The sequence below is a fragment of the Myxocyprinus asiaticus genome, chromosome 22 (genome assembly GCF_019703515.2).
Source record: "Myxocyprinus asiaticus isolate MX2 ecotype Aquarium Trade chromosome 22, UBuf_Myxa_2, whole genome shotgun sequence".
Lineage (NCBI taxonomy): Eukaryota > Metazoa > Chordata > Actinopteri > Cypriniformes > Catostomidae > Myxocyprinus > Myxocyprinus asiaticus.
The window spans coordinates 7,309,168-7,331,487 of NC_059365.1; the positions used below are offsets into that span (position 1 = coordinate 7,309,168).

Consider the following 22,320-nt stretch of genomic DNA (forward strand, 5'->3'; position numbering starts at 1 on the left):
ATTGTTAGCAGATTTTAAAAGAAAGGCCTTATTATATTATCAAAAACAGACAGTATACATGGGCATAAGCAGTATAAAATGGCCAGTTTTATTTACATACATTGTGTCTTTCAGTCAGTGCATTTCTGTAAGTGATTACCTCAGCATAAGCCACATCATCTGTCTTCTAAATATCAACAGAAACATGGTTATGATATGAGTGAAGTGTGTAGAATCACTGGACTATTATTATTCTCAATTAATAATCAGAACTATGTGACTATATTCATTAATTATAATTATTCTACATAGATGCTGCAGTGTATGGATAAAATTATTATTTGTACCTCTGAACTACTGTGGGTTAAAAGACCTGGTTTACAAAATACATCTTTAAAATTAGGCCCTTACCATTGTAGGATCTTATGGGCAGAAGAATTAACCATTTCTATGCTGAACGACTTAAATCCAGGATTTACACTGATATTTACTTCCAAGTTATTAAAACTAAGACACAGAGAGGCCCCCGAAATTCCTCAGCATCATAAATTAAAGCCTGCTGATGCCAAAAAATTCTACCAAAACCAGGCATAAGCAGTTAAAGATGCCTGAAATGAGTCCATAAAACCTGCAACTGGCTAATGTTAACTGCCTTGAAAACAAAGGTAGATCTGTTGAAGCAACACAAAACCCCACCAACAAAGTGATCATCACATGACTTAAAGGCCATCTTATCTTGTCAGGTTTGTGCTAAAAAAATGAGCCACCAGATAAAGTAGTAGTTCACCTAAAAATGGAAACTTTACTTTTACTCATTCATTTACTCACCCATATGTTGTTCAAATCCCATATGCTAGGAACATAAAAATAGATATATTAAGCAGCTCTATTCCATAGAATAACAGTTTATAGTGAGCAGGAGCTTTTGAGCTTCGTAAAGGACATATACTATAAAGTGTAATTAAAGGTTCAGTATAAAGACATCATAACAGTAATCCACATGACAAGTGCACTATATTCCAAGCTTATGTGTTGTATGGACTACTTTTATGGTAATTTTATGATGATTTATTTTTTTCTGTTTGGACCTTGACAGCAGTGCACATTATGAACTGTTTTGTATGGAAAAGAGCAGCGTTAGAATTCTTGAAGAAAATATTGTGTTAAGATTCTACTGGGAGGAAAAAACAATGAGGGGCAACTTGAGGGCAGTAGCGGTTCGCTTGTATGGCGCCCTGGGTTGTCTGTGTGGGTGAACGACACGTTTCCTCGAAACGGTGTGAAACGGTGTGCAATGGGCTTTGAGGTATGTTTTCTATCATTTGGTGGGTGTGTCAGAGGTGTTACCCAATCAGCAGCGACGTGTATATAAACCCCTCCATATTAAAAAGGCAGTGCGCACAATGGATCCAACTAAAGTCCTTTACAAATGTGTCCACTGCAGCTTGGTGTATGCAACAATTGAAGACATTAGAAGAAATGTTTGCCTTGTCATCCTGAAATGTGAGGATCAAATGTTGGATCACCATAATTAGGAATTACAGTTTCCACATATCCCTTCACTCGATTGGGATTTTCTCTGCTATTCTGGAGGGCAAGGGCAGTGACTGTAACATTCTCTTTTAGAAGGATGCGGCACTGAATCTTTTCTGCTAAAGTGCTAAGATAGATGTCACCCAGATGTGATTAAGACATTTAATAAACACACTTTCAGTAAAAGTTCAGCAAACAGTTTACTGTATATTTCATACAATATTTACTTGAGCTCATGATAGTCTGTAAAATCCTAATTTGAACACTTCCTAAACTTCAGTAGAAAAGATTGAATTCCTGCTATTACAGTATTTCTCTGAAAGCAGTAAATGTCATTCAACATGAGAATCACCAGAATCACTGAACCTGAATCATCCTCACAGATTTGATTCAAACTTTATTTTAAAGCAGTCTGCACATTACTGAATGCTGGAAATACATTGAAATCATGTTATTTTTGTCATTCTTTTATATTTTTCAATTGTATTTTTTATTCTAAATTATAGTAGGTATCACTCAGTCTTCTAGGTGTTTCAGCTCTTCTTTTGTTTTCTGAAAATAAAAACAATATTTCAGTTGATGTCTATGCATCTGCTCCCATAGATTGTTGTGAATCCTCAGATTGTGAAAAAATGTTTAAAAACTCACCAGCTCTCCTTTCACAGATGATCTGAAGCAGAATAACAGTAGGAGTAGTTACTGCTGCAATCTCAACGATAATTATAATCACTGCAGGAAAGAGACACAGACACATTCAGGTAGAGGTTACATCACACGAGAATAAACAAACTGAATCCATGAAACTCTAAATTAACTTTTTTGTGTAAATCAAATGAAAAGAAAACAATATCTATAAAAAATGCTGTACAGTTATCAGTTTAATGTACTGCAAAGTGGTAAAGATATTTTATACCTCTCAATAATGATCCAAATGACATTTTACTGTCTGCTGAATTGCCAAAGTGGAAAAAAAGAGTTGCATCAGACAAAGTGTTCAAATAATATAGTACCACAAAATATATTAGTAATATTAAGACACTGAATCAAGAGGAATATTCATCTAGATGTTTCACAATTGAGAGAAATAAACTTTTTGAGCCTCTTGTCTATAGTTTTATTTATATTTAATCTGAAGATGTTGGAATGAAGAAGGGTGTTATACTTAAAATATTTTTCACCAACATTTGTCCTTAGTGGCAGTAATGATATGCATATATAACAGAAAGCTGCATTCAGTTATGGGAGTTTGTTAGTCTTTTACCCAAATACTTGACAGTATAGCTGACTGAGGTCTTCACGTCAGTTCCTTCAGTAATCTGACATCTCCACTCTCTGTTGTTGTCTTCATTCAGGAGTGTTGTAGTCAGAGTGATGTTACAGTGTTCTGGAGAGGATGATATCTGATATCTGGAGTCTGTTTGCAGATCAACACAAGATTCATTCACCCAGACCAGTTTAAATCCCCTATTATTCAAAGTATATTTATCATTTAAATATAATTGACAGGAGAGAGTCACAGAGCTGCCTGGTCTGATCTCAGTCTGTGTAGATGGTGGAGAGACTGAAAGAGAAATTACAACAGAAATGACACAACAGACTTCACTCTTTTCAGTGAATATGTGAGTTTAAAGAGAGAATGGTTTACATTTCCCTTTATATTGATCATAAAATAATTGATTGAATAAAAACACTGACCATGAAGAAAATGCAGAAAAACATTTTCAGTATATGGTCTCTCTCCATTCACATTTTTCCAGCAGCTGTAAAGTCCATAATCTTCTTTTGTGGTTTTATAGATGTTCAGAGAACAGTCAGACCCCAGATTCAGTCTCTCATGTCTCTCTATGCCGTTCTTCTTTATTCCTTCAGAAATCAGTACCTCTGGCTCTGAATATCCTTCTCCATAATAGTTCCATGTAGTAGATGTGCAGTCAGAACAAGCATTATTACATGGCAGAGTGACATTTTCACCATCAGTGAAGAACACATGGATTTCTTCCACTTCACTGGTACCTGACACATAGTGCATGTGTGTGTTTATTCTGTATTTATATTAATAAATAAAAATAATCTTTAGCATTTACTTCAAAACTAAGACTCTTAGCAGTGACAAAAATGAGTCAATCTTCAGAACTGCCTTCCATCTCTTTAACAAGTATCTGTATACAGATTTCTTTACCTGTGAGAGGTGAGCAGAGAATTATCAGTCCCAGCAGATATATGTGACATTTATCAGCCATTTTCTGTCTCTGTCAGTCTTCTTTTTTTCATCATATGAACTTTTTTTTTAAGCATCATCAGTCCTTCCTGTGTTTCTTAACATCTGGTTAATTCACTCTCTCAAAAAATTAGAATATGGTGACATGCCAATCAGCTAATTAACTCAAAACACCTGCAAAGGTTTCCTGAGCCTTCAAAATGGTCTCTCAGTTTGGTTCACTAGGCTACACAATCATGGCGAAGACTGCTGATCTGACAGTTGTCCAGAAGACAGTCATTGACACCCTTCACAAGGAGGGTAAGCCACAAACATTCATTGCCAAAGAAGCTGGCTGTTCACAGAGTGCTGTATCCAAGCATGTTAACAGAAAGTTGAGTGGAAGGAAAAAGTGTGGAAGAAAAAGATGCACAACCAACCAAGAGAACCGCAGCCTTATGAGAATTGTCAAGCAAAATCGATTCAAGAATTTGGGTGAACTTCACAAGGAATGGACTGAGGCTGGGGTCAAGGCATCAAGAGCCACCACACACAGACGTGTCAAGGAATTTGGCTACAGTTGTTGTATTCCTCTTGTTAAGCCACTCCTGAACCACAGACAACGTCAGAGGCGTCTTACCTGGGCTAAGGAGAAGAACTGGACTGTTGCCCAGTGTTCCAAAGTCCTCTTTTCAGATGAGAGCAAGTTTTGTATTTCATTTGGAAACCAAGGTCCTAGAGTCTGGAGGAAGGGTAGAGAAGCTCATAGCCTAAGTTGCTTGAAGTCCAGTGTTAAGTTTCTACAGTCTGTGATGATTTGGGGTGCAATGTCATCTGCTGGTGTTGGTCCATTGTGTTTTTTGAAAACCAAAGTCACTGCACCCGTTTACCAAGAAATTTTGGAGCACTTCATGCTTCCTTCTGCTGACCAGCTTTTTAAAGATGCTGATTTCATTTTCCAGCAGGATTTGGCACCTGCCCACACTGCCAAAAGCACCAAAAGTTGGTTAAATGACCATGGTGTTGGTGTGCTTGACTGGCCAGCAAACTCACCAGACCTGAACCCCATAGAGAATCTATGGGGTATTGTCAAGAGGAAAATGAGAAACAAGAGACCAAAAAATGCAGATGAGCTGAAGGCCACTGTCAAAGAAACCTGGGCTTCCATACCACTTCAGCAGTGCCACAAACTGATCACCTCCATGCCACGCCGAATTGAGGGAGTAATTAAAGCAAAAGGAGCCCCTACCAAGTATTGAGTACATATACAGTAAATGAACATACTTTCCAGAGGGCCAACAATTCACTAAAAATGTTTTTTTTTATTGGTCTTATGATGTATTCTAATTTTTTGAGAGAGTGAATTGGTGGGTTTTTGTTAAATGTGAGCCAAAATCATCACAATTAAAAGAACCAAAGACTTAAACTACTTCAGTCTGTGTGCATTGAATTTATTTAATACACGAGTTTCACAATTTGAGTTGAATTACTGAAATAAATGAACTTTTCCACGACATTCTAATTTATTGAGATGCACCTGTATTGTAAACCAGGTCTTTTAACCAACAGAGGTTCAGAGGTACAAATAATCATTTTATCCATACATTGCAGCATCTATGTAGAATAATTATAATTAATGAATATAGTCACATAGTTCTGATTATTAATTGAGAATAATAATAGTCCAGTGATTCTACACACTTCACTCATATCATAACCATGTTTCTGTTGATATTTAGAAGACAGATGATGTGGTTTATGCTGAGGTAATCACTTAAAGACACAATGTATGTAAATAAAACTGGCCATTTTATACTGCTTATGCCCATGTATACTGTCTGTTTTTGATAATATAATAAGGCCTTTCTTTTAAAATCTGCTAACAATGAAAAGGAAAATCTGTCTATGTAACAATAACATCCTGTGTAATGGCAGAGCCTACAGTATTTAAATATGCAGTTGGACTAAAATGGAATCACTGAAGCTGTAAAAATGCTGTATTAATGTGTTCATTGATACTTACATATTGCTCGACTGTGTCTCTTTTGGTCATTCAGGTTCATTCTGATGATAAAGTGAAATACGCTGCCATCAGAGGAGCAAAAAGAGTTCAGGAAAACTGCAGTGCAACTTATGCCTCTGTGATCAAGTATCCACCCAAATTGGGGCCTGGGTAGCTCAGCGAGTATTGATGCTGATTACCACCCCTGGAGTCACGAGTTCAGATCCAGGGTGTGCTGAGTGACTCCATCCAGGTCTTCTAAGCAACCAAATTGGTCCGGTTGCTAGGGTGGGTAAAGTCACACGGGGTTACATCCTCGTGGTCGTGATTAGTGGTTCTCGCTCTCAATGGGGCTAGTGGTAAGTTGTGCGTGGATCGCGGAGATTAGCATGAGCCTCCACATGCGGAGTCTCCGTGGTGTCATGCAAAGCAAGCCACGTCATAAGATACGCAGATTGACAGTCTCAGAAGCGGAGGCAACAGAGACTTGTCCTCCGCCACCAGGGTTGAGGTGAGTAACCACGCCACCATGAGGACATACTAAGTAGTGGGAATTGTGCATTCCAAATTGGGAGAAAATAATAAATAAATAAATAAATAAAAGAATCACCCAAATACAAAGAGCAACAGTTATAAAATAATCAGAGATTTAGTGGAATGAGAAGATGACAGTTTACCAGTGTGTATTAGGCCTTCTAACATTTTTATTTTCAGATAATCTGTAGAATTTATAACATGCTAACAAGTTTCTGTGCTGGCCAAATAAAAAAAAAATCTAATCAAATCACTTTTATTGTCACACAACCATATAAACAAGTGTAATAGTGTGTGAAATTCTTGGGTGCAGTTCTGAGCAACATAGTAGTCGTGACAGTGATGAGACATATACCAATTTACAATAAACATCAGAGCTTTTTTCACACACCGACTGGTATATATATATGTCCTGGAGGGAGGGAAGCTCACCTCCGATGATGTGTCTGGCAGTTTGCACCACCCTTTGCAGGGCTTTGCGGTTGTGGGCGGTGCTATTGCCGTACCAGGCGGAGATGCAGCCAGTCAGGATGCTCTCTACAGTGCAGGTGTAGAACAGTGTGAGGATGTGGCGGTTCATTCCAAACTTCTTCAGCCTTCTCAGGAAGAAGAGGCGCTGATGAGCCTTCTTCACAACGGCCTCATTGTGGACCAACCATGTGAGTTCCTCAGTGATGTGGACACCCAGGAACTTGAAGCTGCTGACTCTCTCCACTGGTGCTCCATTGATGGTGATTGGGCTGTGTTCTCTTTCTCTTCTCCTGAAGTCCACCACAAGCTCCTTTGTCTTACTGACGTTGAGGGAGAGGTTGTGCTCCTGACACCAGTGTGTCAGAATGTGCACCTCCTCTCTGTAGGCTGTTTCATCATTGTCAGTGATCAGACCTACCACCGTCGTATCATCAGCAAACTTAATGGTGGCACTGGAGCTGTGTGTTGCTACACAGTCATTTGTGTACAGAGAATACAGGAGTGGGCTGAGAACACAGCCCTGCGGGGCTCCAGTGTTGAGGGTCAGTGATGAGGAGATGTTGCTGCCCATTCTAACCACCTGGTGTCTGCTTGACAGGAAGTCCAGGATCCAGCTGCACAGCGAGCTGTTTAAGCCCAGAGCCCGGAGTTTCACATAAAGCTTGGAGGGCACTATGTGTTGCTGAGCTGTAGTCTACAAACAACATTCTCACATAAGTGTTCTTTTTTTCCAGGTGGGAGAGAGCAGTGTGTATTGTGGATGCAATGGCATCATCAGTGGTTGTTGCGGTAAGCAAACTGCAGTGGGTCCAGTGATGGAGGCAGCACAGAGCAGATGTAATCTCTGATTAGTCTCTCAAAGCATTTGCTGATGATGGGGGTCAGAGCAACAGGACGCCAGTCATTTAAGCAAGTGATTTTGGATTGCTTTGGAACAGGCACAAAGGTGGACATTTTAAAGCATGTGGGGACCAGAGACAAGGAGTGGGAAAGGTTGAAAATATCCATAAAAACACCAGCCAGTTGGTTTGCACGCGCTCTGATGACGCAGCCCGGAATGCCGTCTGGAAATGCGGCTTTGCGGATATTCACCCGTCGGAAGGATTGGGTTACATCCGCTACAGAGACGGAGAGTGAACTAACCTCTGTAGCTTCGGCCGCGAGCGCTCTCTCCGCGAAGGCAGTGTTATTTCCCTCTAAACGAGCATAAAAAGTATTTAGCTCATCCGGTAGAGAGGCAGCGGTATTCACAGTGGAATTTTTATTCCCTTTAAAGTCCGTGATGATGGTAATTCCCTGCCACATGCTTCTAGAGTCGGTGGTGTTGAACTGTCCTTCAATCTTGTTCCTGTACTGACGTTTTGGTGTTATGATTTCCAGAGGGCATAACTGGCTTGTTTATGCTCCTCTGCATTCCTGGAATTAAAAATGGAGTTCCACACCTCAAGTGCCGCGCGAACATCGCTATTAATCCAAGGTTTCTGGTTCGGGTAGATCCTTATTGTTTTGGTCGGAACAACGTCCTCTATGCACTTTTTGATGAAACATGTTATGCTATCAGTGTAAAGCTCGATGTCGTCATCAGAGGCAGACCGGAACATCTCCCAGTCCACGTGATCAAAACAGTCTTGTAGCGTAGAGTCTGATTGGTCCGACCAGCACTGGATCGTTCTGAGGGTGGGTGTTTCCTGTTTCAGTTTCTGCCTGTAAGCGTGCAGAAGCAGAATGGAAGAGTGGTCCGATTTGCCAAATAGTGGGCTTGTAAGGGATTTGTTGCCATCCCAGAAGGGAGAGTAGCAATGGTCCAAATCCCAGTCCCCTCGTGTGTTATGTTGGGCCTCATGTATTCAGATAGAAGACAAAGGCAGGCCTAACACAGTTGTAAAACCTAACTCAGGCCCACATACCAAGTCATAAATTTTACTGAAAAAAATCGTGCCAAAATCAAACAAAGGGAGTCCAAAACAGACTACAAATCCCATGAAGCCTTGCTCACTAAAGGATTGAACTCTCAACTCCTATTGGATGAGGCACACGACAGAACGCACCTCAACCATGACATCATCAGGAGTAGAAATACCTCTGAAATGCTTCCGGGATTTGCTTCCAGCAACTTTGCTCACCGTGCGTAGACGCAGCTCATCGCTACTCTCAGGTGTAGCCTCGTGGCATAAGGAAGTAACGTATGACTTGAAACTGTGGCCATACAATCTCCATCTTGCTGGACGAGTTGAGATTACTCTGTGTTCCACCGAACACTCTAACGGATCCGAAGGAGACCGCTGAGCAATCTGCATCTTCATCCGTTTGCCTGCAGAAGTGAAGAGAGAAAAGATTTCTCTTCCATCTTCAATCAAGTCGACGTCGCTGACTTCTCCGCCAGCCCGCCGAAAATCAGCAGCCGTACCGCCTGCTGACAGAGCGAGGAAACGGCCTCCCGTCATCACCCAAGCCTCGAGGAACCATGTCGGAGATAAAGGACGGATTAACACACATTCTGCATCCTCATGCGATTCAAGTAAGAGGTTTACGTCTGGGTAGAGATAGAATATTGTAGTGTGTTATTCTTGTGTATCAAGGTTATTGCTTGTACAGTTTACGGAACGCCGTGTCCGCTCATTGCGATTAATACTCAGGGTATTGATTATCACGAATGAGATTTGCTGTATTGTAGTCCAACCACATTGGACTGTTGTGCATTTCCGCCATCGCGGGTGAGACCGGCAAACTGAGTTTATCCATTAAAGAATCAAAGACCGCGGGACGGTTTACGAGCCATCCATCGCGTCTCTGAGTGATAAACTAACAGCTGCTTTCTCTCCCACGACCTCTCACTTAATTCTCTCTCTCTCTTGTACTAACCACACACACACGACCCCTCACAAACATTCTCGCACACATTTTTGGCTAGTAGATAGCTTCGTGATAAAGCTCAGCTTTGTCCCTAAGCTATTGTACAAGCGGATACACACGGTAACTGGTAGACACCATTGACGGGTTTCTCTCTGCCCACATTCGCGGCCATATTCTCTGGCCGGAAGTCTCACGAGACATACTCTCCACGAGAGTCACGTCCGCCATTTTGTGCGCGTCCCTCCTTACACACACACATACACACACTCGCTCTAACACACACACACACACCCTCATGTGTTATAGGATTATTTTGATTTCCGTATCTAATCATATCACTGTTTAGTTTGTAGTTGTAAGTCGGACGTTTATTGACTGCATTGTATTAATTATTAATTTATATTACTGCATAAATAAACTTTGTTATATTACAAAGAGAAGTGTTTTGGTTTGTTTTGCATACACCTGTGTCATACTGACGGGATGTCAGTGCTTGGATTCAAGCCTTCATTCATTGTTTTTTTTCAAAAAATCGATATTCTTCGGATGTCGATTTTCCTAAGAAAACAATCTAATATTGAGACTGTTATACTATTTGGTTATTAGTCCCTGATTCCAGGGTGGTGCCCCGTCAATGTTAATCCTTATTAATATTCTATTGATTTTTGATAATTGATAATTATCTTTGATGATTGTTGAATTTGAATGATCAATAAGCTAGTGTTAATTTTAATCAATGTTTCATCGATGTTAACAATTAATGATTATTTTTGATAATGGTTGATTTAAAGGATTAAAAAAAGCTAACACTGATTCTCATCAATGTTCTATTGATTTTAATAATTAATAATTATCTTTGATAATTATTAATTATTGCTAATAACCAAACTCGCTCCTAAACGTAGCGCACTACATTTACTGGAGACCCATATGAGGTTTTAATGAGTTAGATTCCATTAATTAATTTAAATATTAATTAATAACTAAAGAAATAATTATTAATTATTTCTGATAGTAACACTGATCTAAACAACCAGTTAAAACTAATGTGTTGGTGGTATTTTGGTGCGACTGATCTGAGATTGGCTTTGTTAAAGTCCCTGGTCACAATGAACGTGGCCTCAGGGTGCGCGGTTTCCTGCTTGCTTATAATCCCATACAGTTCCTTGAGTGCCCAGTCTGTGTCGGCTTGTGGCGAGATGTAAACAGCAGTGATAATGACCGCTGTGAATTCCCTCGGTAGCCAGAATGGTCGACACAGAAGCATGAGAAATTCCAGATCAGGAGAGCAGAAAGACTTAATAGAATGTAGGTTCCTCTGATCACACCAGGATTTGTTGGTCATAAAACATACACCACCACCTCTGCTTTATCTGAGAGGTCTTTCGCTCTGTCCGCTCGGTGCACAGAGAACCCCGCGGGTTCAATGGCTGAGTCTGGAATTTCCGCAGACATCCAAGTTTCTGTAAGGCAGATAATGCAGCAGTCCCTCGTCTCTTGTTGGAAAGAGATCCGTGCTCTCAGCTCGCAGAGCTTGTTGTCCAGAGACTGAACATTTGCCAGTAGAATACTGGGTAGCGGGGGTCGATTTGCACGACGTCTTACTCTGATAAGAACGCCAGCTCTGTTTCCCCTGCCCAGACAATGGGCTCCGGCGTGTTTGTAAACAGCAGGTCGGCATCGAGGAATTTGAAGTCCGGTTTACGGTTTACATAAGAATTGTAAACAAAACAAACAAAAAACTACAATGTTGTGTAGGAGCTCACAACGCAGCAGCCATACTCGGCGCCATCTTGAGTCCAATGGCGACAACAGAATCAGTTGTATAATGTTTGTATGTATGTATTTATTTATTTTTTTACAATTTTCTAATGTTTCCTTTGAGATCTTTATATTTATGTATTGTCACATTAAAGAGTTTTAATGTCTTTTTCATGACTTTAAAACAATAAACAGCATCAGAAATTAATGTTTCCATTAAGAGGCACTCTTTTCTCTCTGGATTTATGTTCAGAGGCATTTTTTTTTTTTTTTACCTTTATGAGGGCATATTTTATTATAATCTCTCAATATTTTTCAGTACTTCTAATTGTCCTTCTTCAATTTAATCAATTTATTAACATCATTTATAAATCTAAAACTAATAATTTATATGATAATGTGTATAATTAGGCCTAGAGTAGAGTGATATGAATTATTTGGGGGGCAATTCACCCCCAGATTTTGAATTTCAGGGGCATTTTTTGTCCGGCCTCCCATAATTTTCATAAAAAGATGCTACCGGTTTGAACAACGCCCAAATATCAGAGCAATCATATGTTTTCAAATATTCACAATAATGATAATGTTCAGTATTGCAGATGAAACTAACAAGACATCATAAATACACTGATGTGTGAACAGTGCAGGCTTTTTAACATACTAACAGGAAATATGTTCACTCTTACTCAGATATGTAGCTTGATTTAATTTTTCATTTGATGTGTCTGTTTCTAAACATAAATCATTGGTGCAATGTTTTGTTCAGAAGACATCAAAATAAACATATCAACATTAGTTACAAATTATTAGTTAACATTATCATAAAAATGAACACTTCATCATCAACAAAAACACAGTGAAACTACCATAATGAATATGATCACAATTACTGTGTCCCATCCCTAGTGTTGAACTGTTGCGCTCTGTTGCTGTCCAAGAGGAAGTTAAGGTAACACTTTATTTTAATGTGTCCTTGTTACACATATTATATGTATTTACTATAGTAATAACAGACAATTGTGTAAATACAAGCAACTAACCCTAAACCAAACCCTTACCCTAACCCAAAACCTATAGTAAATACATGTTGTTAATTAGTAATAATCAGTAATTACTTGTACCGTTGAACATCTATCTAGCACGTGTTTGCATGGAAAAACAAAGTCTAACACCAGTCAGAGGAAATCTGTCATAAATATTCTGCTTCAATATCTTCCTTCCCAATTCACGCAATAGTTTTCATACACGGAATAGTTTTTTTGTATGTGTAAGATTGCAAAAAAAAGTTGTTTAAAGTACGTTTGCACTGTCACGTCACTTCTGTGAATGTAGTGTCTCGTAATGACTTGAAATTTTTCTATTGCAATAAATTGTTATAAACAGTAATACATTTTTGTTTAAAAAATAATTTTTGTGGCATTAATTAATTCATATTCAAAAATGTACTGTAAGTCATGACGGAAACGCCAGCACCACTGATCGCTTCACAATGATTCCATTGATCATGGTATAAATATTGGGGGGTTGTACTTGCTTGTTTTGATTTTTATTTATTTCTGTTTGGTACTGTGACTTGAGTCGACTTGATTTGATACTTTGCAGGACTCGACTTAACTTGCTTGATTTGTCTGCACTGCGACTTGAGACTTGACTCGGACTTAATGGTTAAGACTTGAGACTTGCTTGTGTCTTCAACATGTGTGACTTGCCCCCACCTCTGGAAAATTAAATAGATTTTGTCAGAGAGATGGATAACTACTGGTGTCACGTGAGACTGTGAGCTTTGAACTGCACGTTATTTGGATAAATTCTTGCTCAAGTGGTATTTCCTCAACCATATAGAAAAGATAACATATTTGAAGACCAAAAAGTCAAGGAACATGCAGGAAAAGAACATTTAAATTAGAAAAAATTGAAAGGAAAAAAAACATTTTCTACAAATAAAGAAAATAATCCAGAAGCACCAATAAAGGAAATATGTGAACAGATTTTCTTATTCTGTTTTAATTTGGACTCTATATGCATATATTTGAATCATTGTCTGTAAGCAGCTTATTGACAGTTTATTATCATAATGTGATATTTGTGCATTACATTACAATTCAGCATCATGTAGTTTATTGTTTACACAGTGTCTTTGTTGCATCATGATGTCTTACTCTGAACTGTTTGATCACCGGATGTTAAGAAACACAGAAAGGACTGATAATGTTTAAAGGAAGAGTTCATATATTGAAAAGAAGAAGACTAACAAAGACAGAAAATGGCTGATAAATGTCACATCTATCTGCTGGGACTGATAATTCTCTGCTCACCTCTCACAGGTAAAGAAATCTGTATACAGATAATTGTTAAAGAGATAAAAGGCATTTCTGAAGATTGTCTTATTTATCGTCACTGTTAAGAGTCTTAGTTCTGACATTTGTAAGCAGGGATGCCTGCAGCTGTATGGCTGTACACACTGTGTGTACCATGACTGACCTGAGAAATATTTACTCTCAGAATATTTCATCAGTCATGAAATGTGTCCCGTATTTCTGTTGGCTGTTTAAAAGAACTAGCAATGTCCAATTTGCGAATGAATAATTCTTTTGAGTCGGTTATTTTCAGTGAATTGGCCAAACGGGTTTGCAAAACGGTCTGAATCGATTCGTGATTCAGTACAATTCGTTCAGAGCTCTCTCACTGAATCATTTGGAGCAGTTTCTCAAACAGTAAAACAGTATTGGGATATTTATAAAAACAGCGCTGGATACAGTGTAAATTTACCTACAATAAACTGAAACAAAAGGCTGACTTTTTGAGAGGTAACTTTGAGAAATGTCAGCTAGTGCTGTGTCATGTGAACAAGGGGCTGTTCAAACTGAATGTGTTCACGTTGTTTTTCAATGGTTTTCCATGTAAACATTCACTAGATGGATGTCTTTTGAAAACTGCATCACATTTCATTGTGTTTTTAGCGTCTCTCACGGGAGCACTGCATTTTTAGATGCTTTGTCAAGTTAAAAAACTTCTTCAACTGATAAAACGTGTCTCGAGACACCTGAGTTCTTCTCTATATGTTGTGGAGCGTTTTGCTTTTTTAGTGCGAAAACGCGTCTGTTTGAACGGTTACTGGAAGAAATGCTTTAACCAATAGTTACATGAATGCTACTCATCCTCAAGAAAATAAAACAAAAGCTTATCTCAAAGTCACCAGAATCGAACACTTTGGTGTTGTTTTTTGCACACACCAGACAAAAAAAAAAAAAAACATGCCCCTGGACCCCACTAGATATAATGTTTATTAGGCAGATTTTTGTGCGTACCCTCAGATTAAATCCTGCAGGCGACCGTGCTTGTAAGTAAATGTTAAATATGAATTTGTGTGAAATGCAAAACCGTTTTTGATTTATTAATATAAATACAGAATAAACACACACATGCACTATGTGTCAGGTACCAGTGAAGTGGAAGAAATCCATGTGTTCTTCACTGATGGTGAAAATGTCACTCTGCCATGTAATAATGCTCGTTCTGACTGCACATCAACTAAATGGAACTATTATGGAGAAGGATATTCAGAGTCTGAGGTATTGTTTTCTGAAGTGATAAAGAAGAATGACATAGAGAGACATGAGAGACTGAATCTGGGGTCTGACTGTTCTCTGAACATCTATAAAACCACAAAAGAAGATAATGGACTTTACAACTGCTGGCAATATGTGAATGGAGAGAGACCAAATACTGAAATTGTTTATCTGCATTTTCTTCATGGTCAGTGTTTTTATTCATTCAATTATTTTATGATCAATTTAAAGGGAAATGTAAACCATTCTCTCTTTAAACTCACATATTCACTGAAAAGAGTGAAGTCTGTTGTGTCATTTCTTTCGTAATTTCTCTTTCAGTCTCTCCACCATCTACACAGACTGAGATCAGACCAGGCAGCTCTGTGACTCTCTCCTGTCAATTATATTCACATTGATGGACATACTTTGTGTTATAGGGGATTTAAACTGATCTGGGTGAATGAATCTGGTGTTGATCTGCAAACAGACTCCAGATATCAGATATCATCCTCTCCAGAACACTGTAACATCACTCTGACTACAACACTCCTGAATGAAGACAACAACAGAGAGTGGAGATGTCAGATTACTGAAGGAACTGACGTGAAGACCTCAGTCAGCTATACTGTCAAGTATTTGGGTAAAAGACTAACAAACTCCCATAACTGAATGCAGCTTTCTGTTATATATGCATATCATTACTGCCACTAAGGACAAATGTTGGTGAAAAATATTTTAAGTATAACACCCTTCTTCATTCCAACATCTTCAGATTAAATATAAATAAATCTATAGACAAGAGGCTCAAAAAGTTTATTTCTCTCAATTGTGAAACATCTAGATGAATATTCCTCTTGATTCAGTGTCTTAATTTTACTAATGTGTTTTGTGGTACTATATTATTTCAACACTTTGTCTGATGCAACTCTATTTTTCACTTTGGCAATTCAGCAGACAGTAAAATGTCATTTGGATCATTATTGAGAGGTATAAAATGTCTTTACCACTTTGTATTACATTAAACTGATAACTGTACAGCATTTTTTGTAGATATTGTTGTCTTTTCATATGATTTACACAAATAAGGTCATACAGAGTTTTGTGGATTCAGTTTGTTTATTCTCGTGTGATGTAACCTCTACCTGAATGTGTCTGTGTCTCTTTCCTGCAGTGATTATAATTATCGTTGAGATTGCAGCAGTAACTACTCCTACTGTTATTCTGCTTCAGATCATCTGTGAAAGGAGAGCTGGTGAGTTTTTAAACATTTTTTCACAATCTGAGGATTCACAACAATCTATGTGAGCAGACGCATAGACATCAACTGAAATATTGTTTTTATTTTCAGAAAACAAAAGAAGAGCTGAAACACCTAGAAGACTGAGTGATACCTACTATAATTTAGAATAAAAAAATAAAATTGAAAAATGTAACATGATTTCAATGTCATTTCCAGCATTCATTAATGTGCAGACTGCTTTAAAATAAAGTTTGAATCAAATCTGTGAGGATGATTCAGGTTCAGTGATTCTGGTGATTCTCATGTTGAATGACATTTACTGCTTTCAGAGAAATACTGTAATAGCAGGAATTCAATCTTTTCTACTGAAGTTTAGGAAGTGTTCAAATGAGGATTTTACAGACTATCATGAGCTCAAGTAAATATTGTATGAAATATACAGTAAACTGTTTGCTGAACTTTTACTGAAAGTGTGTTTATTAATTGTCTTAATCACATCTGGGTGACATCTATCTTAGCACTTTAGCAGAAGAGATTCAATGCAGCATCCTACTAAAAGACAGAAGTGGAACGAACCTTCAAATGATTCAGAATTGTTTCTCAACAGTCTAAACTGGAATCTGAGGTGACCACTGTTCAGTGCAGGTTGAGCAAGTGTGGTCAAACTAAGTATTTCTCAAACACAACCGTAAGCTCAACTAAAAAACACAAAGAAGATCTGCTGTAATAAATATGATCACAATTACTGTGCTTACAATATAAAAGACTAACAATGGCCTGCAAAGCAGAGGATTTTTTCACTAAGTGCAAATAGTGTTAGATGTTATGAACAGTTTACACTAAGTATTAATAGCAACAAAATGCATCTTTGTTGCACTAAGTGCGAATAATGTTAAGGGTAAATCGTGTAAGATGCTATTTGCACCACTAATGAAATAACAACATACAGTAAGGGCATCACTCCATGGTGTTTATTGTGAGTCTCACAGACATCCTACACCAACCCCTACCCCTAACCTTCCCTTACAAAAAATAACCATGTTTTTACTACAGTAAGCACAGTATAAAATCTTCAAAGACCAGAAAAACAGGTACCATGCAAAGAAATAAAAAAATAAATTAAACTACAAAAAGTTTATTTATAGAAAATAATCTCTCTACTTTTTCATTAATGTAAATAAAAAAGCATAAACAATGAAAATATATTAACCAATTTTCTCTTTCTGTTTTCTGTTTGTACACATATACAGTACTTGAATCATCATGTTTTGGGTTGGTTGTGTATTTGGGTGAGTAAAAAAGTAACAAAACTAATCAATATAATTGATGAAGCCCTTTGCTTTACATGCACAAGATGTCATGATCCTGCCATTTTGCTCTTGTTTTATTCTTGTTGTGGCAAGGTTGTAACAGATTCCTCCACCTCTGTCTCAGGTTGTCCATGTGCTTGTGTTTTCTTCTCTCCCTTGTGTTTTATAAGGTGCTGCTCAGCAGTTCAATCAGCATTGCTATGGGCTTGTGTTCATGGGCAGCACCTGGTTTCAGTCCTTCCCTTCATCTTTATATTCTCTCCTTTGGGAAGGTATTGAGGTCACAAATATAATGGTCCTCTTTGGTCCTTTAATATAGTAAAGGCTTTGAATACAACAATTTTCTCAATAAAGGCTTGAAATGCGATAAAGGCCCAAAATGTTATAATTTTTGCTTTTAAATGATTATTTTTAAAGTTCACACAGTGTAAGACAAACACTGTGTCTGCAATGGTAGCAATTTGCCTGTTTCTGTCAAATTCTGTCACCTTTTCTTTCTTTCTATTTTTTTTTTTTTTTGTGCTTAAAGAAAAGATGAATATAATTTGAATTTCTTTTCATCATTGATGTATCTGTAAAATGACAATACTGTGTAAGCTGGCTAGCAAAAATAAAATAAAATAAATAAAAATAAAAAAATACACAAAATTATTTACTGCCCTGAAGTTGTCCCTCATTGTTTTTTCCTCCCAGTAGAATCTTAACACAATATTTTCTTTAAGAATCCTAACACTGCTCTTTTCCATACAAAACAGTTCATAATGTGCACTGCTGTCAAAGTCCAAAGAGAAAAAAAATAATTATAAAATTACCATAAAAGTAGTCCATACAACACATAGCTGTTGTATTTCCCCAGAAAGCTTGGAATATAGTGCACTTGTCATGTGGATTACTGTTATGATGTCTTTATACTGAACCTTTATAGTATTTGTCCTTTATGAAGCTCAAAAGCTCCTGCTCACTATAAACTGTTATTCAATGGAATAGAGCTGCTTAATATATCTATTTTTATGTTCCAAGAAAAAACCCAGTATATGAGTTTAGAATGGGTGAATAAATGAGTGAGTAAAAGTAAATTTTTAGGTGAACTACTACTTTATCTGGTGGCTCATTTTTAAGCACAAACCTGACAAGATAAGATGGCCTTTAAGTCATGTGATGATCACTTTGTTGGTGGGGTTTTGTGTTGCTTCAACAGATCTACCTTTGTTTTCAAGGCAGTTAACATTAGCCAGTTGCAGGTTTTATGGACTCATTTCAGGCATCTTTAACTGCTTACGCCTGGTTTTGGTAGACTTTTTGGCATCAGCAGGCTTTAATTTATGATGCTGAGGAATTTCGGGGGCCTCTCTGTGTCTTAGTTTTAATCACTTGGAAGTAAATATCAGTGTAAATCCTGGATTTAAGTCGTTCAGCATAGAAATGGTTAATTCTTCTGCCCATAAGTTCCTACAATGGTAAGGGCCTAATTTTAAATTTGTATATTGTAAACCAGGTCTTTTAACTCACAGTAGTTCAGAGGTACAAATAATTATTTTAACCATACACTGCAGCATCTATGTAGAATAATTATAATTAATGAATATAGTCACATAGTTCTGATTATTAAATGAGAATAATAATAGTCCAGTGATTCTACACACTTCACTCATATCATAACCATGTTTCTGTTGATATTTAGAAGACAGATGATGTGGCTTATGCTGAGGTAATCACTTACAGAAAAGCACTGACTGAAAGACACAATGTATGTAAATAAAACTGGCCATTTTATACTGCTTATACCCATGTATACTGTCTGTTTTTGATAATATAATAAGGCATTTCTTTTAAAATCTGCTAACAATGAAAAGGAAAATCTGTCTATGTAACAATAACATCCTGTGTAATGGCAGAGCCTACAGTATTTAAATATGCAGTTGGACTAAAATGAAATCACTGAAGCTGTAAAAATGCTGTAATAATGTGTTCGTTGATACTTACATATTGCTCGACTTTGTCTCTTTTGGTCATTCAGGTTCATTCTGATGATAAAGTGACGTACGCTGCCATGAGAGGAGCAAAAAGAGTTCAGGAAAACTGCAGTGCAACTTATGCCACTGTGATCAAGAATCCACCCAAATTGGGGCCTGGGTAGCTCAGCGAGTATTGATGCTGATTACCACCCCTGGAGTCACGAGTTCGGATCCAGGGTGTGCTGAGTGACTCCAGCCAGGTCTTCAAAGCAAACAAATTGGTCCGGTTGCTAGGGTGGGTAAAGTCACACGGGGTTACCTCCTCGTGGTCGCTATTAGTGGTTATCGCTCTCAGTGGGGCTTGTGGTAAATTGTGCGTGGATCGCGGAGATTAGAATTAGCCCCCGCATGCAGAGTCTCCGTGGTGTCATGCACAGCAAGCCACGTCATAAGATACGCAGATTGACGGTCTCAGAAGCGGAGGCAACAGAGACTTGTCCTCCGCCACCCGGATTGAGGTGAGTAACCACGCCACCATGAGGACCTACTAAGTAGTCGTAATTGTGCATTCCTAATTGGGAGAAAATAATAAATAAATAAATAAATAAATAAATAAATAAAAGAATCACCCAAATACAAAGAGCAACAGTTATAAAATAAGCAGAGATTTAGTGGAATGAGAAGATGACAATTTAACAGTGTGTATTAGGCCTACTAGCATTTTTATTTTCAGATAATCTGTAGAATTTATAACATGCTAACAAGTTTCTGTGCTGGCCAAATAAAAATAAAAAATCAAATCAGATCACTTTTATTGTCACACAACCATATACCCAAGTGCAATAGTGTGTGAAATTCTTGGATGCAGTTCTGAGCAACATAGTAGTCGTGACAGTGATGAGACATATACCAATTTACAATAAACATCAGATTTACACAACACAATTTAAAATCTAATATACACATAATTACACACAACACAATATACAAATAATAACATACAATGTACAGTATACAATACACACAATATACAATACACATTACACAATAAAAATAGTATATATAGTATATATAAAATATACAGTAGGTTGTATTGTACTGTATTGACATTCAGGCTGTCGGCTGATAGTAAGTTGCCAGTGTGTTGTTAAGAGAGAATATAATTTATTACAGTCCGGTGTGAGATAATAAGAGTAATAAAGTGCAGTGCTGATGTATTTGATCGTGAGAGATCAAGAGTTCAAAAGTCTGATTGCTTGGGGGAAGAAGCTGTCATGTAGTCAGCTGGTGTGGGTCCTGATGCTACGATACCGCCTGCCTGATGGTAGCAGTGAGAACAGCCCATGGAGTCTCTGATGATCCTCCGAGCTTTTTTCACACACCGCCTGGTATATATGTCCTGGAGGGAGGGAAGCTCACCTCCAATGATCTGTCTGGCAGTTCGCACCACCCTTTGCAGGGCTTTGCGGTTGTGGGCTGTGCTATTGCCGTACCAGGCAGTGATGCAGCCAGTCAGGATGCTCTCTACAGTGCAGGTGTAGAACCGTGTGAGGATGTGGCGGTTCATTCCAAACTTCCTCAGCCGTCTCAGGAAGAAGAGGCGCTGATGAGCCTTCTTCACAACGGCCTCAGTGTGGACCGACCATGTGAGTTCCTCAGTGATGTGGACACCCAGGAACTTGAAGCTGCTGACTCTCTCCACTAGTGCTCCATTGATGGTGATGGGGCTGTGTTCTCTTTCTCTTCTTCTGATGTCCACCATAAGCTCATTTGTTTTACTGACGTTGAGGGAGAGGTTGTGCTCCTGACACCAATGTTAATTCCCTGCCACATGCTTCTAGAGTTGGTGGTGTTGAACTGTCCTTCAATCTTGTTCCTGTACTGACGTTTTGCTGTTCGGACTCTTTTTCGGAGGGCATAACTGGCTTGTTTATGCTCCTCCGTGTTCCCGGAATTAAAAGTGGAGGTCCACACATCAAGTGCCGCACGAACATTGCTATTAATCCAATGTTTCTGGTTCGGGTAGATCCGTATTGTTTTGGTCGGAACAATGTCCTCTACGCACTTTCTTTTTTTTTTTTTCGATTAACATTTTTTTATTGATTCAACCATTAAATATATTCATATGAGAACACACATATACAGAATCAATATACAACCCCCGCTACCCCCTCCCCTCCCCAATCCCCCACCTGACCCCCAACAACACCCCAGTGGTCACACAACCATAGACACACAACAAAAATAAAAAATAAAACAATCACACACATAAAACCCCTACACCTCTCTCTCCACTGTCCCTCCCCGAGAGCCCTCCAAAAAAGACAGATATCTGCCCGCCTTCTTCGCAAACACGTCCAGACTCCCCAGTCTTCTGGATACCCCCTCCTCAAGAGCTGCCACTCTGGCCATCTCTGAACATCACTCCTGAAAAGGGGGCGCTCCAGCCGACTTCCAACTCCTCAAAGTAATCTGTCTGGCGATCATAACACTAGATAGGACCCAGTTTTTCATGTGCTTATTCTCCAAATTAATGACTGCCCCATCTCCCAAGATACAGAGTCTAGGGCAAAATTTGAGAGGCCAAAACCTCACACATACAACTCTGAATCCTCATCCAAAATTCCTGCATCTTAACACATCCCCAAAAGACATGGGTTGTGTCTCCATCTTCTAATTGACATCGCCAGCAGGTGGGTGTGTCTTTAAGATCAAGCCTATGCAATCTAGAGGGGGTCCAATAGACTCTATGTAAAATCTTAAATTGCATGAGGCGAACCCTTGCGTCTCTAGATGCAGATTTGACATTTTTTAGAATCCCAGCCCACTGTCCCTCCTCCAATACCAAATTTAGATCTTTCTCCCATAATCTCTCAAGAGAAGTTGAAGTTCCATCTCCCAGACTCTGAATTAGTAGGGAGTAATACTCCGATG

General features: G+C 38.4%; 3 protein-coding genes and 1 long non-coding RNA gene across 19 annotated transcripts in view; 2 read left to right on the forward strand and 2 right to left on the reverse strand.

Annotated features, from left to right (window-relative positions):
* LOC127413367 (uncharacterized) overlaps window positions 1-3,785 on the reverse strand; it is a 74,065-nt gene extending 70,280 nt beyond the window's left edge. Inside the window, exon 1 of the mRNA XM_051650471.1 lies at window positions 3,692-3,785. Within this exon, the coding sequence (XP_051506431.1) occupies window positions 3,692-3,752 (61 nt within the window). The 5' untranslated portion in view covers window positions 3,753-3,785. The remainder of the gene's footprint in view (window positions 1-3,691) is intronic.
* The window catches only part of LOC127413371 (peroxidasin-like), a 107,619-nt gene that overhangs the window by 42,740 nt on the left and 42,559 nt on the right, over window positions 1-22,320 (forward strand). For 3 of the 15 annotated variants that reach the window (XM_051650501.1, XM_051650491.1, XM_051650498.1), the window contains exon 5: window positions 16,053-16,133. The exons of 3 other annotated variants lie outside the window; for them this stretch is intronic. In XM_051650501.1, coding sequence (XP_051506461.1) covers window positions 16,053-16,133 — 81 coding nt within the window. Of the gene's footprint in view, window positions 1-15,832; window positions 15,869-16,052; window positions 16,134-16,228; window positions 16,304-22,320 lie in introns of those variants that run through there. 9 more of the 15 variants (XM_051650490.1, XM_051650497.1, XM_051650495.1 and 6 more) reach the window with 7 other exon arrangements.
* On the reverse strand, window positions 2,032-2,921 carry LOC127413378 (uncharacterized). The gene is made up of 4 exons (XR_007892577.1): window positions 2,774-2,921; window positions 2,426-2,461; window positions 2,161-2,241; window positions 2,032-2,064 (listed from the first exon to the last, which is right to left on the reverse strand). It is a non-coding gene; the product is annotated as an uncharacterized LOC127413378 (long non-coding RNA).
* Window positions 13,577-22,320, forward strand: part of LOC127413368 (uncharacterized) — a 28,689-nt gene continuing 19,945 nt past the window's right edge. For both annotated transcript variants that reach the window (XM_051650478.1, XM_051650480.1), the window contains exon 1: window positions 13,577-13,654. In XM_051650478.1, coding sequence (XP_051506438.1) covers window positions 13,605-13,654 — 50 coding nt within the window. In that variant the 5' untranslated portion in view covers window positions 13,577-13,604. The remainder of the gene's footprint in view (window positions 13,655-22,320) is intronic.